At 41.9% G+C, this 15,402-nt stretch overlaps 2 protein-coding genes across 2 annotated transcripts; one reads left to right on the forward strand and one right to left on the reverse strand.

Annotated features, from left to right (window-relative positions):
• Positions 1–284: 284 nt before the first annotated feature.
• dlk1 (delta like non-canonical Notch ligand 1) lies at positions 285–4,315 on the forward strand. Its single transcript, XM_030044948.1, has 6 exons — positions 285–316; positions 799–887; positions 1,114–1,177; positions 1,712–1,842; positions 2,668–2,809; positions 3,532–4,315. Exons 2-6 carry the CDS (start codon positions 836–838, stop codon positions 4,313–4,315), a joined length of 1,173 nt encoding a protein of 390 aa, XP_029900808.1. The 5' UTR covers positions 285–316; positions 799–835.
• An 8,784-nt stretch (positions 4,316–13,099) lies between these two features.
• dio3a (iodothyronine deiodinase 3a) lies at positions 13,100–14,596 on the reverse strand. The gene has a single exon (XM_030045269.1). It carries the CDS (start codon positions 14,532–14,534, stop codon positions 13,746–13,748), a length of 789 nt encoding a protein of 262 aa, XP_029901129.1. The 5' UTR covers positions 14,535–14,596; the 3' UTR covers positions 13,100–13,745.
• Positions 14,597–15,402: the final 806 nt, after the last annotated feature.

Below are 15,402 nucleotides of genomic sequence, written 5' to 3' on the forward strand. Positions count from 1 at the left end.
TGGAAGAGTTGGCTTTTATACACCTAAATACCCATGTGCAAAGTGATGCATTTGGAAAAAGCCAAGCACATAGTTTTGCATCCAAGCAGTAGTTTCGGTCAGCCCGGTGCTCTGCTGAGGTGGGAGGAGCGTGTTGCGCTGGGACGCTGCAGGATACAGCAGCAGTCCCATCAAAACCTCTGGTCCTTCAGCAGCCCTGTCTCTGTACCTGTGGTATCACTCCGAATAGCAACACGGCTGGGATAAAAAAAAAAAAAAAAAAAGTCAGTCAAATATGAACCAAACCGCTTGGATCGAGAGCGCCAGCGCGACATAGGTAAGGCCATGTGATAATGATGCCTCCAGGTAATTAGTTCAAGTTTATTTGATTGTCATTTTCAGATATTGTGAGACTTTCTTTAAAACGCGTCTCCTTTATTTCCGCATGCCTGTGCGTAATTGGTGCCTATATTTGGATCTTACGCACGGTCCAGGTGCGCCAGCTGCAAGAGCTGGTAAACCTCTTGTGAAGAACCATCTTAATATTCCTACGATATTCATGGACGGACGCGTAGTGGGTCTTTGGGTGACATTAGAGACTTTATAATGTTTTGTTTTTTCATCCATGATATGCCACAGCAATGCTGCCTCGATAGCCTAATATTCATTAATGCAGATGTCTTGGAATTTTATTTGAATAACACTGTAGTTCTTTTTCGCAAGGGAACTTTTGAGCGATGTGATCCCCTGTAGATGGAAAAGGCTCCCCTCTTCACAGAGAAACGCAGCCCGGCGACTTAACCTATGTTTATTTTGCAGGAGAAAGATCAATAGCAGGGCTTTGGTCGAAATTACGATGCATCTCTCCACGGTGGTCCTGATTCTGCTCGTCAGCGGCATCGCCAGAGGTAATCTGATTGATTTGTTTTGATCAGTCCGGTACCGATGAGTTATTGGCAGCGACACGGAGATGAAAGTCAGCTGATGAAAACCAAACTCTTCTCTGAACTACTTTACTCACCGCGCGAAAAAGAAAACAACGAATGAATATTTTATGACGCTGAATGTTTAATGAGTTGTTTGATTTGGGATGCAAACATGTTGCATGCTGTGTCGTTTCTCTCTCCCCCAAAGGTTGGGAATGCGGCGCAGGGTGCAACGCCGAAAATGGGTTTTGTGAGAAGCCAGGGAAGTGCAGGTACTGAAACGACGTTAGATTCCTGTACAAATGGAATATGCCGTGTGATTTTCTGCACCTTCATTTCTATAAGTGCCGTTTTCATACTTCAACAGCCAAATGCTCAAATGATCCGGCCAGCTGGATCCTTCTGTTTCTGTGGATTTGTTTGTGGCTTGCGTTGTTGTGTTAAATCAACTGCTAAATCATTCCTTTGTTTGGTGTGTAAAAAGCAGTGTTTCCCCAACAGATAGCACAAAGCGTTTGGTGATATAGCCTGCAGTGTTAGATCAGCACAGTTTGAAAGGTTTATCTGCATGGCAAAGGCAAGCTGTTCTCCAGCCAGAATAATTGTCCTATAATTGTTCATGTTTTGTGTTTTACTGAAGGAGCACAGTATAATGGGATACAACGCATCTCTGATCTCCCATTTGCTACCAATAGGCTACTTGTGCCATTCATGGTATAGACCTGAATCCGAAACACAAACACAAGACTGTAATGCCCTGTTGGAGGTATATTAATAACCCTGGGCTGGTCCCACATGTTTTACAGGTGCAAACCAGGCTGGCAGGGGGAGGCATGCGACCAGTGCATGCCCTTCCCTGGCTGTTTGCACGGCACTTGTGAGAAGGCATGGCAGTGTATCTGTGAAGACGGGTGGGTGGGCAGCCAGTGTGACCAAGGTGAGTCTAATTTAGCTCCCCAGACGGCCTCAGCTCATAACACGTGGTGACGCAGAGGTTAGGGCGAGTCGACTGGATGCCTCGGATATGCTTGGAAGAATTTAGGTTGCCGCTGAACAAAGCTGGCGTCTTGGGGAATAAACATAGCAGAGATGTGATAGAGGTCAAAAATATTTGTGGTCATTTCTGACAACAGGGGCTCAGGCCATGTGTAACAGAGAGCATAAAATGACCAGATAATGATCATGGAATAATAAAATGACATACTCTGGCCATGGGCCACTGAGCAAATCATACAATAAACTCTTCAAAATATCAAAGATGTTACGCATTGTCAACATGCAATAATGTGAGAATTGTTATGTTAAAGGATAACTGAAAGAGACCTTTCCATTTCAGCAGATGCTGTAGTCAAATCAAGCACTGTGGTGTGATATGCCTGTAGTGTCTGACTACACTGAGGTGTACAAGGAGGAGTTGAAAAATAAACATTATTTTATCTTACATGTCTGCATATAAATTACTTGCTTCCCCTCCAGCAAAGACAGTAAGAAGGAAGATTAAAAAGAAAATATTTTCTAGCTCCTGGCTGTGTTTGACCTGCTTATCATCAAGCACAGTATGTCTTTCTTTCTGTTTTTGTGGAGAGGTATGTGAGCTGCTTCCCCATATTGTGGTTTGTTCTCAGTTTTGGTCTTGGTGACAAGATGCTGCAGCAGAGAGAGTGAGCAAGTGAGACAGAGCAAAAGGAGAGATTGTAGAAGAAGGAGAAAGAGTCCACACAGCGTCTAAAAACAGCATGCACTATTTTTATTTTTTTCACAGATACTCGCCTGTGCTCATCCAGGCCTTGTTCTGGTAATGCCACCTGCATTGAGACGGGGGAGGGGGGATACCTCTGTATCTGTCCTCATGGCTACACTGGAGAAAACTGCCACCTGAAGAAAGGACTTTGCCTCACAAATGGGTATCAGCGCACGCATCAGAGCAGCTATCTTAATTAATAAGTGTAATTAAGCTCTAGAAAATGCCTCACCACAAGTGTTTCCACTGGCAAGACGGATCAGTGCAGGAGTAAGCTGCTTGCACATCAGATTCCTGTAAAAGACTCTCTAGGGACGCAGCTAGCTGACACAGTCCTCCAGACGCTGAACCCCACCAGTGTTAGGTCTTTGTAAGGCTGGCCCGTTATTGACTTTGAAAGACACCAAGAAATCACTAGCACAAGTGGGGAATTCATCTGCATTTTTAGGCTGTTGTTTCATTAATCAGCTCCACTATAAGGAACCACAGATGTCTAAATCCTCTGCTAGAATTGTTATTCATGAGGACAGATAGAAAGTGGGGGCTGTGGGATTACATACGCTACTGTAACAGATATTGATCGTGTTTAATCTTGGTTTTTCATCAGTGCACTTGCTTTGTGAGGCATTGCTGGAATTGATCACTTACGCTAAGCATGTGGGTGCAGTAATTACCTAGGCAACAAGAAGCCCGCCTTTGTTCCTCACTGTTGGTGCAGATTTCACATTTGTTTAAAATTAGATAAACACAATACTTCCAGACCCGCTGAGATTAAAAAAATAAAAATGTAGAGTAATAAATAATGTAATAATAATATTGTGCATTTGATTACAGAGCCCACTGGAATGTTTTCCAGTAATGACATCACTCTGTTCTGCTCTCTAGCTCTCCTTGTCAGAACGGAGGTACATGTTCCGACGCCGACGGCTCAGTGGAGTACACCTCATGTGTGTGTCCCCCCGGATTTGCCGGAGACTTCTGTGAGATCAACGTTGACAGCTGCCAGCCCAACCCCTGCCTCAATGGTGGCAACTGCACAAACCACGGCCTGGCGTTTGCATGTGCCTGCCCCGACGGCTTCTCTGGCTTCACGTGTAACGACACCACCAGCCTCTTTCCCTGCGCCGACAGGCCATGTGCCAACGGAGGCATATGTGTGGGTCAACCTGATGGAACCTTCCGGTGCATTTGCCAGAAATGGTTTACAGGTCCCACCTGCTCTCTGCAGCACAAACCAAAGGCCAAATCCAAGCCTGCCAGACACCCAGACCACAGAGTGTTTGCACTGACTCCACAGCATTACTCCCTCCCAGCTCACGCCTTCCACAAGCTCCTCAGACCCCCGGAGAGAGACCTTCTTAAGATCACCCTAAAGGAGACGGTTCATTCCTCGGGCGTCCTGATCACCCACGGTCAGCTCCTCTGTTTTGGCATGCTGGCCCTTCTCACCTGCCTGGTGATCCTTGGTACCACAGGCATCGTGTTTTTTGGCCGCTGCGAAACATGGTTGGCTAATGCCAAGTACAGCCAGCTTGTTCGGCAGCAAAGGGAACACCTGCTGAGAGAGGCAGGCAGCCACAGCCAGGAAGAGCAGGAGCATTCAGTAAACATCATCCTGCCGGAGAAAATTAGACTCACCAGCTTTGGGACACACTACACCTCCATCTGATTAGATTCTCTGTCTTTTTGTCTCTCCCTCTGGAAGGACTTTAATATAAAAGCCAAAAATTTGCAACAAAATGAAATATCACAACTGTTGTACAGTTGTGATTATGAGGTGTGAAATAGCACTAAGTAACACTCTTCCATGCAGCTCTACGAGGAATATTTTTTAATGTTAGTTTGTTGGACAGAATGGACAGCCATGCCAATGGATTGTAAATGTACCCTTAAATAATACGGTTGCACAATTTCCCATGGAATCTCTAATCAAATAAAATCAACAAAATTGATGGACTGTAAGAAGATATCACTACAGAATTTCCTTGCTGCTTTTTTTTTTTTTTTTTTGAATATGAAGGATTGTCTGATATCCCTCCATGGATCTATGATGAAATTCTGATTATAATGTGTACATTACTTTATGCCACAAGTTGATTTCATATACAGTAATGTGTTTTGTCATCAATTAATATCACAGTATGAGTAATGAAACTGAATTAATAGTAGCTATGAAAAGAAAAGGTGAAAGCTAGATTACTTTTCTGCATTGTTAGTAAATAAACAGATAAATTGTGATATTAATTTTGAAGTTGCTACCCAAGTGTAGGTAGTCATATTTTATTGTAAGCAGTAATATCTTACATACTGTGACTTGTCATAATAAATGCATATAATGCATATTGTGAGTTTGTAAATGCAGATAAAATCATCAGTTACATATTGTTACATGGATGAAGGAGGAGGATGAAGGGCTGCACTTTCAAATGTTCCTAGATGTACTTCCGTCTGCCAAATTTGATCCAGTTTTCTTTCTCTATAGATGTTTCAGTTTAGATGTTCGGTTAAAACTTAAAAGATGTTCACTCTGATGTGGAAACACTGGCTAAATCATGATTTCTCAAGCAATGCTGTTCTCTCCTTTTCATTTGTCATGGATATCTACTCGTCATTCATTAATCGAACAGACTCAAGCTTATTTGTGATTTAACTTTGTGATTTTTTTTCATATTCCCCAACATTGCTACTTTTCCTCCAGTACTTGCAGTATTTGTAGTTTACTCATTGTTTTCTTTTATCGTTCCTGAGATAGCTGTTCACGTGTGATGAAATATTTTGCATTTAGTCAGGTTCATTTGCTGCTGATTTGAAGATCACTGTGGCTTTAGAGTTGGAACACTATTTTGTTTTCTCAAAATGACAAATTTCACCATTACTACCTGCAGTTCACCCCACAGTAAATTGCTGTTAACATTGTTTAGATGCTGCCATAATTCAACGGTGACAGGGCTGTTACCTTGTGTTTGTGCCATGTTGTGTTACTTTAAGCTACACACTGGAACCATGCAGTACTTATCAGTATTTGTTACTGTTATAGATTCTTTGTTATCGTGCTTTGGCCAGATATTGCTTTGTTGTGTTTCATTCCTTGTAATAAAATATAAAACTGAACAACTGAAAAGGCTGCAGTGGTTTCTATCTGCAGATGGAATTCAGAGGGCTCTCAGTCCTTCCTGATGCTCCTTCATCTGCTTTGAAAAGCACATAGTTGCACTGCCCCACTGTCCACTGTAAGCCACTTTTAATGCTTAATTGAACACTGCAATACATCCAATTAGAACTGAGTATCTTTGCAAACCTGAGTCATCCTCAGTTTCCCTCTCATCTATTTTTGCTTAATCACCTGCTCTTTGCACAACAGCTACCAGCCATAACAAATTTCCAGCATTACTTCTTTGGAATGATTTGAAACATTGCTTAACAAAGCCTTTGTGGTCACCCATGAATATTAAAGGTCTTTTGGATATTGTAGCTTTTTTTGTTTATGCTCATGGATCCCCTCATGTTACAAGTGTGAATAGATTTTCTAGTGTCTGATGTATGCAGCTACAGTGATTTGGTGGATATGCTGAAGGGATTGGATAAAATACCCTTCCGCTAGCTCCCTGTTATTGTACAGCAAAAACATAACCTAACATCATTCCTTCACATTCAAATGCTCACAACTCCTTTGCCTTCCTGCCAGGGTTACATTGTCTCTATGTCCTAAAGCTACTGTCTCATTAACATGAGGAGGTAAGACAAAAATCAGGTCAAGGCAGAGACCAACACATCAGGTTAAAATAGGTATGAATTATAGCCAGTGTGCTCTTCATCCCACCTCCATATTTACATACACCACTACCCACCTATGCTAGTGCACGGTCTGTTACCCTACTTCCTCTGAGAGGTGAAACATCTGCTCTTCTTCTCTGTGATGTTTAATGAAAATCTCCCCGGAGCGACCTCATTCATCATGAACTGAAATATAGAAGTGATTCTGTCAACACTTGCACTTTGCAGGCTGTCCCCGAAGGCAGACCTATTCCAAAGAATAGTCTCTGCCTCCACCTTGTGGCACCCATTGTCTATCACTGACACATGCAGCTTTAAAGCTACACCAGGCGAGATTTTTATGTAAAAATACACCTGTCTCATCACCATAAATTGGGAATCTAATTTAGAGCCCACTGATTCATCCTCTCTGTCCAAATGAAATTCTAGTGTCAGGTCATGTTTGAATTTTGAGAACAGATGCATCTCACCTCCTTTTTCAGCTGCCAGGGTGGAAAGCTGCCTTGTCAAGAACTATTCTTATCTGAAAAAAATAAAAAATAAAAAAATAAAATAAATAAATAAATAAAAAATACCACTTGTAAATCTGCACAATCTCTGTTTTTGTATTTTTCTCTTTGTGGTCAACAGTTGTTATCTTCAGTTTTTTTTATGGTACAAGTAAAAGCAACATTTCATTCGGACATTATCATCAGCATGAGTTATTTGCTTATAGAAGTTTTGAATGTAGTAACAAAAAACAATGGGAAACTGCTGTAGACTTCTGTCATTTTTCAATTCAACCTGTAGGAAGATAAAAACAGTTCAACAGCCCCTGAGTATACAGTAAGTGAAAAGTCATGTAGTGTCAGAGTACAACCACCAGGTGTCATCCATCTAAAGGGAGACAGGGCATGGCATTTTAACATGGAGCAATAACACTGCAGTGAAAGAACCGTTAGTTTATAACAGCTAATTGTTAATAACTGAATATTTTCACATATTACGAAGAAACACACACAGACACACACACACGAACACACACACACACACACACACACACACACACACACACACACACACACACAAACACACACACGTACAGCAGACTACAACATGAATGAAAAAAAGAAAAATACAGTCTGTGGACACAGCTGTGCTCCTGACATTGTAATGATCCATCTATCCAATCTCTAACAGGTTATTTGATTCAGGGTCATGGAGGCAAAGGGCACATGGAATGGCTCAGATATCCTTTCCCCCAACAACATCCTCTGGCTCCTCCTGGGGAATCCCCAAGCAATCCCATAACAGCAGGGAGATGTCATCCCTTCAGCGTGTCCTGGGTCTACTCTAAGGTCTCCTACCAGTTGCTGGTCACTTACCGGAGGACCAAACCACCTCAGCTGGCTCCTCTGCAGAGCAGTGGCTGCAAACGTCTTGATCCTCTCGGGTCACAAAGTTCCTCACTCTATCATGGGGAGTGAGGTGAACCACCCCGTCTCAGCTGCTTGACTCGACTCTTTTGGTCACAATGTGAATCTTGTCATTATAAATGTTTGCTGGAATGAAAATCGATTGGTAAATGGATGCGCTTTCCTTGCAACGACACAATTTGATGCAGCACCTGTATTACTGCAGGCAGTGTGCCTAAACAATAGTTATCTCACAATTCCTCTCACCCTCATTTTTGAACAGGGCCCAGGGATGCCTGACCTCCTTCACTTAGGGCAGCTAGCCACCCTTCACATGCACAGAGTAGAGCGCCTTTTACCTGAAGAGAGCCATGGCCTAAGACCGGGAGGTACTGCTCCTCATTCCAGCTGCATCACATGCAGCTGTAAATCACTCGAGTGCACATGGGAGATCACTGTCCAATAAACTCAGAAGGATGACATCATCCACAAACAGCGGAGATGCCACCCTAATGCCACCAAACTGGACATCCTTCAGACCTCAGCTGCACCTTGAAATCCTGTCCATGAATATCACAAATAAGAGAGGGGATACGGCCCCCCAATACCCACCTACAACTCTCTCTCCATAAGGCTTTGAGCAGCTGCCCTGCCACCACATACTCCCACAGCACCGTCCACAAGCTCAGAGAACAAGATTGTAAGCTTTGTAATGACATGAAAAAAATAAGCGTTGCTGTTCATTTTTCGATTATGATGTTACTGCAGCTGTGTCTTGATTTTCATTTCACTGCCATTCTCTTTAGCAACAATGCAAAATGCTGCAAGAGTCAGGTTGAGTGTTGCACCCCTCTATATAATAGAGCCAAACTTCTGTGATACTGTATTATTTCAGTTTACTGTTTACAATCTTTTTTTTTTCTTTTTGTCTATATTAAATTTTTTTCTTACAAAGTACACTTCTGCTAATACTGATGGAGCATTATTAAATGACAATGTAATTCCTCCTGGATTATAATGTATACCCTGACCTGCAAGGAGCAACCTTGCAATCTCGGCCAGTCCAGTAGGTTTATATATCAGGTAGTGCTTATGTAAACGTATGAGTAGTGAGGGCTGAGTGGCTGAAGCTGAAATAATAGCTCTACACGGTGTAAGTTATCTAACCTGCAGCCGTTCTGAGCTTTCCTGGAAGATGCTTCCTGCCTTGCACAACCTGGCTTTCTTGTCGTGAGAATTCTTGCCATGAAAATGACCTAAAGAGAAAATCAGCTCTAAAACAAATTTCACATGCTGTTCCTCTGACCAGGGCTAATTCAATCAACTCTTGTGAATATAATGTGGTCTCTCCCAGAGCTGGAACTGGAGGTCTTACATGATCTGTGATGTCATCCCATGTGCTTGACCTACTCCAGTGAGAATACACTGAGACAGTTTGGCTCAAAGTGTGTTCGAGCTCTTCCTCCTGTATGATCTTTCATTCATTAGCAACAGTTACAGTTCTGCAACAGAAAATGTGTCTGTATATGCCTAGAAATCCACCCTGGATACTGGTTCACAATGCTAAAGTCAGGCTACTGAGTTTTGCAACTTGGCTGATGAGCCACAGCCATACTAAAATGTTCAGACTTTTAGCTGGGATGAAAGAATGCTAAAGGAGTATGCTTATGGCTAGAGCCTCACAGGTTTTCCTGAAAACTTTATGCGTCCTACATGACAGACCTGTTGAGGCCCAGCCTCCTCGGCACCAGTCATTCATTTGTAGAGTTATTACCCTGAGGAGAGAGGGGCCCTTTCCTTCAAAGCTGACCAGAGAGGCTGAAATACCACCTTAGCAGGTCTGTTATGGTCTAGAATGTTCCCCCCTAGTCTTAAAACAACACAGCAGAGCAAAAGTCCTTTTCCCTATAGCCCGTGACCTTTAAACCCTGGTTTTCAACCACCACTTCCCTGACAGATGAAACGTCTATGGAGAATTGCCGATGGCAACGAGCCAGATTCAAAGCATTCTGCTCATGTTTTTCTTTTCAGGGGTGCACATGGATACAGTAAAAGCAATATTTCATCAAAACAGGTACCCTGTGTCTTCTGTCAGCTGCACATAAATACACCATGTGTGTGCATGTGTATCAGATGTGTTCCAGATGATCAGTGAGGGGCAGTTGCTGTACAAATATCCCACCAGTCAGGTATCAATAAGCCAGCAGCACCTTCTTTAATAGCATTTAACTTATTCTCTCTCTCTCTCTCTCTCTCTCTCTCTCTCTCTCTCTCTCTCTCTCTCTCTCTCTCTCCCCCACTGGAGTGCAGGTACTGGGAATGGCTATACCTCAGTGTCCGAAAAACATGGAGGGAGTAGCGGGATGCAATCGTTTTCTTTTTTTTTCCCCCCAGAACCTAATTCTCCCAATGGTGCAGGTTTTATGTGGAAAAATGTTGTTGAACCCCAGAGCAACATATTTCACCATATGGGGACTTTATGTGGCAAGGACAGGCTCGACACAACAGACCTCAGCAGTGAAGTTTCTGCAGGCGTTAAGACTCCTGCCTCTGGGACCACACACATCTACTGGCCCAGGACTTAAAGCTGCAAGAACCTGATCTCCTGTGGTGCCATAACTATGAAGGCAAATTAGAGTCTTAAGTGTTTTAAGAAAAATGTCTGTCTGTAATGCATTAAATGCATTAAATACATTAACACATTTCTATGCATTAATGTGTACAAGAGATCCTATCAAAGAAATTTAAATGTTTGAATGAGTGAAAAAAAATCAAACTACATAAATTATTTTCACATGCAAGACAAGACTTGTACTTGCACATCATACTGTATGAACAAGTGAAAAAACGTGCACAGATAAGTTCAACCCGAGTGCATTAAATAGATTCTGACATAAAATGTCTCAATGTTTGAGAGCGCTCTTGTTTGTGGCTCTATGTGAGAAGGTGAAACAACCACATGAACTCAAACTCGGTTACATTTCTATGAGGTTAAAGCACTTTAAAATCGAACTTGGCCTTCATAGCCAAATAGGATCCAAAGAAAACACAAAAATATTGATGTTTGATGTGACTTTTAGTGTTTTTCACTAGGAAAAAGTTTAACTTGACTACACTGGATTTAAGAATTTAAACTGGTAATGGTACAAAACATGTGGCTGTGGCAGAAGATGAAAGGTGAGTCCCATTTTTCCATTTAGATGGATTAAGAACATATTTGAATACATTTGACAGCTTCCCACATTGGCTACTGCAGCTCTTAAAGAAAATGAAGAAGGCAAGAATTTATAAGCAATGGCCCTTGAATATTGTTTTAAATGAGACTTAAACACCTGAGGATTAGTCATGGGAGACTGGAAATTTAATTGTATCATCTTAGATTCAGCATTATGGTGTTATACAAAAAAAAAAAAAAAAAAAAATGATGCCTGATGTTCTTGATATGATGATATTGTGCATAAGTGTTTTTTTTCCCTCAGCATTAAGAAGTGAGTATCCTTATGTTGTCATTATACTTTTGCTTTTCAAAGCCCATTATGTTACCCACAGTGATTTTGTCTCAGCTGCTGGTTCAGTTCCTCGCTGGAGGTGGTGTTGGCTCTATTCCAAAGTCACGTGAGAAAAATGACACTTTGAAAGCTGGGGGTGATTACTGCATGGAACCAACCCATCTGATGAGATTTTGCTCTGTCTTATGTCAGTGTTAAGATCTCATTTCCCGAGTCATTTCTGTGTGAGGCATTGCCCCATTACATCTCCACTGTGTCTTAATGCAGCCTCTGGAGGGGGTCTCCTTCAGCTGCAGACAGCATCCTAAGGCTCTGTGAAATCATTTTTCAGGAAAATTAAGAAATTACACAACTTAGACTAGCATGGCACTTTGATTAAAATGGTGACTTTCACAGTGTTTTGGGCATATTTTTCAGATGTAGTGGTAGCTCATGGGAATGATGATTCAACACAAAATTGCAGTATAAAAAAAAGAGCATCCTGGAAAAACAGCCTCAGATGACAACTACTTAAAAACAGCATTGGACCCACCAGCCATAATGCCATTAATTATATTAGTGCTTTTTTTTTTTTTTTTTTTTTTTTTTTTTAAATCACTTTCTTCATTAATTTTCTTAAAATGATAGCATGGGTGAAATTGGTATGCAGTTTAACCTCCTTACTTTTAACTGCTGTTTCACCTCAGACTGTGTGCTAAGCCTTGAGAACGTTGAGTTTAGTGTTGCACACTGTAATGGGATAGAGTGTGATTATCCTTATCTAATTATAAGAGGTCTAAAGCCTACAAAGGTGCTGTGGAGAGAAAAAAAAAACAACAAAAAAACAATGTATGCACCTGAATAGTTAGTGCTTCCTAGGAATCCAAAACAAAGCAATGCAAAATATGACTACATCTAATGCCTAACAATGATGATAATTAATTAATTATGATAAATTGCACCAACGACAGCAGGAATACATTTTGAGATTAATTATTGCTGAAATGCCCCTTTACTCAAAGCACATCTCACCTTGACAGATTACTAATGTTGCTGTTGTTACTCTCATCGTCATTGTTTTTTTTTTTTTTTTTTTTTTTTTAAATTACATGTGTCTCATGTTGAATCAGCAGCACGTCTATGTTAAATGAAAACAATTAAAATTTTAACAATTCATTGGGGGGAAAGGCTGGTCAACAGACTTCAAAGCAGCTCAGGCCAGTTTATTGATTAAAGGGAGCTCATTTTGTTGGGATGCATGATTTTATAAGAACAAGTGGATTGTGCTGATGGTTATAGCAGATCATCACAGAAATTAGAGGTGCAGGAACTGCTGTATCATCTCTAACACCTACATATTCCTCTGACAGCCTGTCCTCCTTTTATTTCACTTTCGCCCATAGCCCAATGCTCTATTTGATGTTCCAGTTTGCTGTGATTCAAGGAGAAAATGTCAAGCTGATAGATTGCAGGACAACACTCATTCTTATTTAAAAACAGGGGGGAAAGGTGTATTCATGTTGCTTGCTTCTGCCTACACTTTGAACAATGGTATCCCATGAGGGACATTTCCAGTGGACGCTAGAGTCTGATCTGCTTTATTTAGGATGCGCAGGGAATTGTGTATATATCCTTCTTTACCCTTTTTCCTCCTGGCTATTTAGGTCACCACCAAGGGACCAAATTAAAACCTTTACATTTCTATCCTCTTAGTGCATTGAGAAAGAGAAAATATGCCACTATTCCAGACACAACTTACACAGGAAAAGAGTTTTGGTCAAATAATAATTCAATAGAGAAGTAGATCAAAGTGTTTTATTATATGAAAAATATATCCATGAAAGTGAACAATATTTACAAAACAGTTTAGCCCAGGGCAAAAGACAGCGTGTTCACCGTGATCCTCAGTATGACAGACATCAGTATCGGCTCTCTGGACTGAATCCGTTTAAAAACCGAACTTCACAACAATACTGAGGAGCAGGGTGATGCCAAAGACGAACACACACACACACACACACACACACACACACACACACACACACACACACACACACACACCCACTCACACACTCACACACAATCCTGATTTATTCCTTAGACGCATTCACACTAGAATAAGAAATAAAAAACAAAAACGTTGTCACAGATAATAAGCTACTCTTGTTCACAAAGGTACAAACAAACTAACCTTTTGAGGGTGGACTGGATCCTAAAAGGGTGTCTATGTAACTCAATTAAATGTCCAATATGAAACGAGCCTACTGTAGTATATCTCTTTCTACCAAAATGATTTAAATGCAGCCATGACAAATAAATAAATAAATTCAAACCAATGACAGCGTATATCTGACGCAGAAATTATATCTAAGTGGAGTTGTAATACTGAAAATGTGGAGATTCAACTGATTTTTCACAGCAGCTCTAAATGAACAAAATTCTTCTACACATCAATAACTACATTGCTGGATTTTTCCAGCTTTTGTTTGTATTGATCAAGCCAGTCTCTTAACTCCGAGATTCGATACCCCTCAGGTCCTCTGCCTCCCTGGTAAACTACTTTCCCATCTTGAAGTATATAAAGTCTGTCGAAGTAAGCTCCGTACGCAGCGTTGGAGGAGTTTTCCATGCTGTCGACGACAACCAGGCAGCCGGGGACCTCCAGGTGCATCAGCTGCGCGGCGTTCAGCCTGTCCTCCAGACACCGGTGCTTGGGAATCTGGTAGGGCGCGTCAGAGCTCATCCAGCCATCGGAGGGGTGCGCTTCCTCTATATACACAACTACAGAGTCTGCTATGTCTGCATACTGTTGCACAACCCCCTGGAAAGCCTTCAGACGCGCCATGAAAGGTGGTCAGGTGCAGCTGCCAAAGTTCAGGATGAGCGGTCTCTTGTCCTTTGCGTAATCGAGGATCCGACTGCGCCTCTGATCCTCCAGCTGAACAACTTCGGTGTTGGGCGCTCCGTGTCCGAGATGCGCTGCTTTCAGAAAGTCCAATTTATGTCCGTGCCAGACCGCCTTGAGCGACTCCAAGCTGAACATGCGATTGGAATCGGATATGCACAGCGGGGGATCGATGGCATCGCCCTCCTGCTCCTTCATCCTGAAGAATACCCTTTTCCTTATGCATAAAAAGTCAAGCAGCCAAAATATTACGGCTGCCATCAGAAAACGAGGCAGCAGAACAAGACAAACTATTGCATTTTTAACAGCCTTAACAGTATTCATCATGGCTTATAATAATAACCTCTCGACCGGTCTTGCGCTGCGCTACGATCCTGCGGGTTGAAGTTGGGTTACTTGCAACTTCCCCTCTTTTTATAGCACCGGCAGATTTGAATGAATAACACCCCGCCTCCAAACTGGGGCCGAGGCCTCACATGGTGGGGATTACCTTCTGTCAACTCCACAGCTTTGACTTACATCCAAAAGCCAAGGATAGTAGGAAGGGGTGCGCCACAGGAGATCGTTATTTCGGAAGAGAGGCTACCATGGAAGCCTGAATTTCACATAGCTCAAGTTGAGGAAAATGTACTTTTTATTATTTATAGGATGCTACATATATATTTTTTTTAATTCAACTGGCCGTGCTGTAGGCTTAATCAAGGAATTTATTTGTCTGAGTCCCCTCCTGCTGAAAATAAAGATAACGCTGGCCTCATAACATGGCAGCAAACCATGGAGGTTTAGACACCTGAAGTGAACGACGCTAAATAATACTTAATAATAGATTCCTGTTGAAAATATAGATTTTTGTTTGTGTTGTGTAGGGTCAGCTACAGAGCAGCATCTATGGAGCTGGTGAGGATTCACTGTTTTGCGTGAGGACTCTTCATTAAGGAGGATGTTGATCGTCACCGAGACTGAGATTGAATCTATTTGAAGGACAGCCTCTATAATCACTTTGTCACCCTGAGCTCATGTGCAGTTATATTCGTATATTTGTCTTGATAAGCTGCAAAACCCAACATGTAGCAGCCTGTTGCATACAATCTGTCTTCATCCAATCACCAGATCATGGGGACGTGAACAGCCTGGACCGGTCTTGTCATATCAGTGCACAAGTGTCTCCAAGCACTCATGGTATATACTGCAACCA

The sequence above is a fragment of the Myripristis murdjan genome, chromosome 22, assembly GCF_902150065.1.
Source record: "Myripristis murdjan chromosome 22, fMyrMur1.1, whole genome shotgun sequence".
Classification (NCBI taxonomy): domain Eukaryota; kingdom Metazoa; phylum Chordata; class Actinopteri; order Holocentriformes; family Holocentridae; genus Myripristis; species Myripristis murdjan.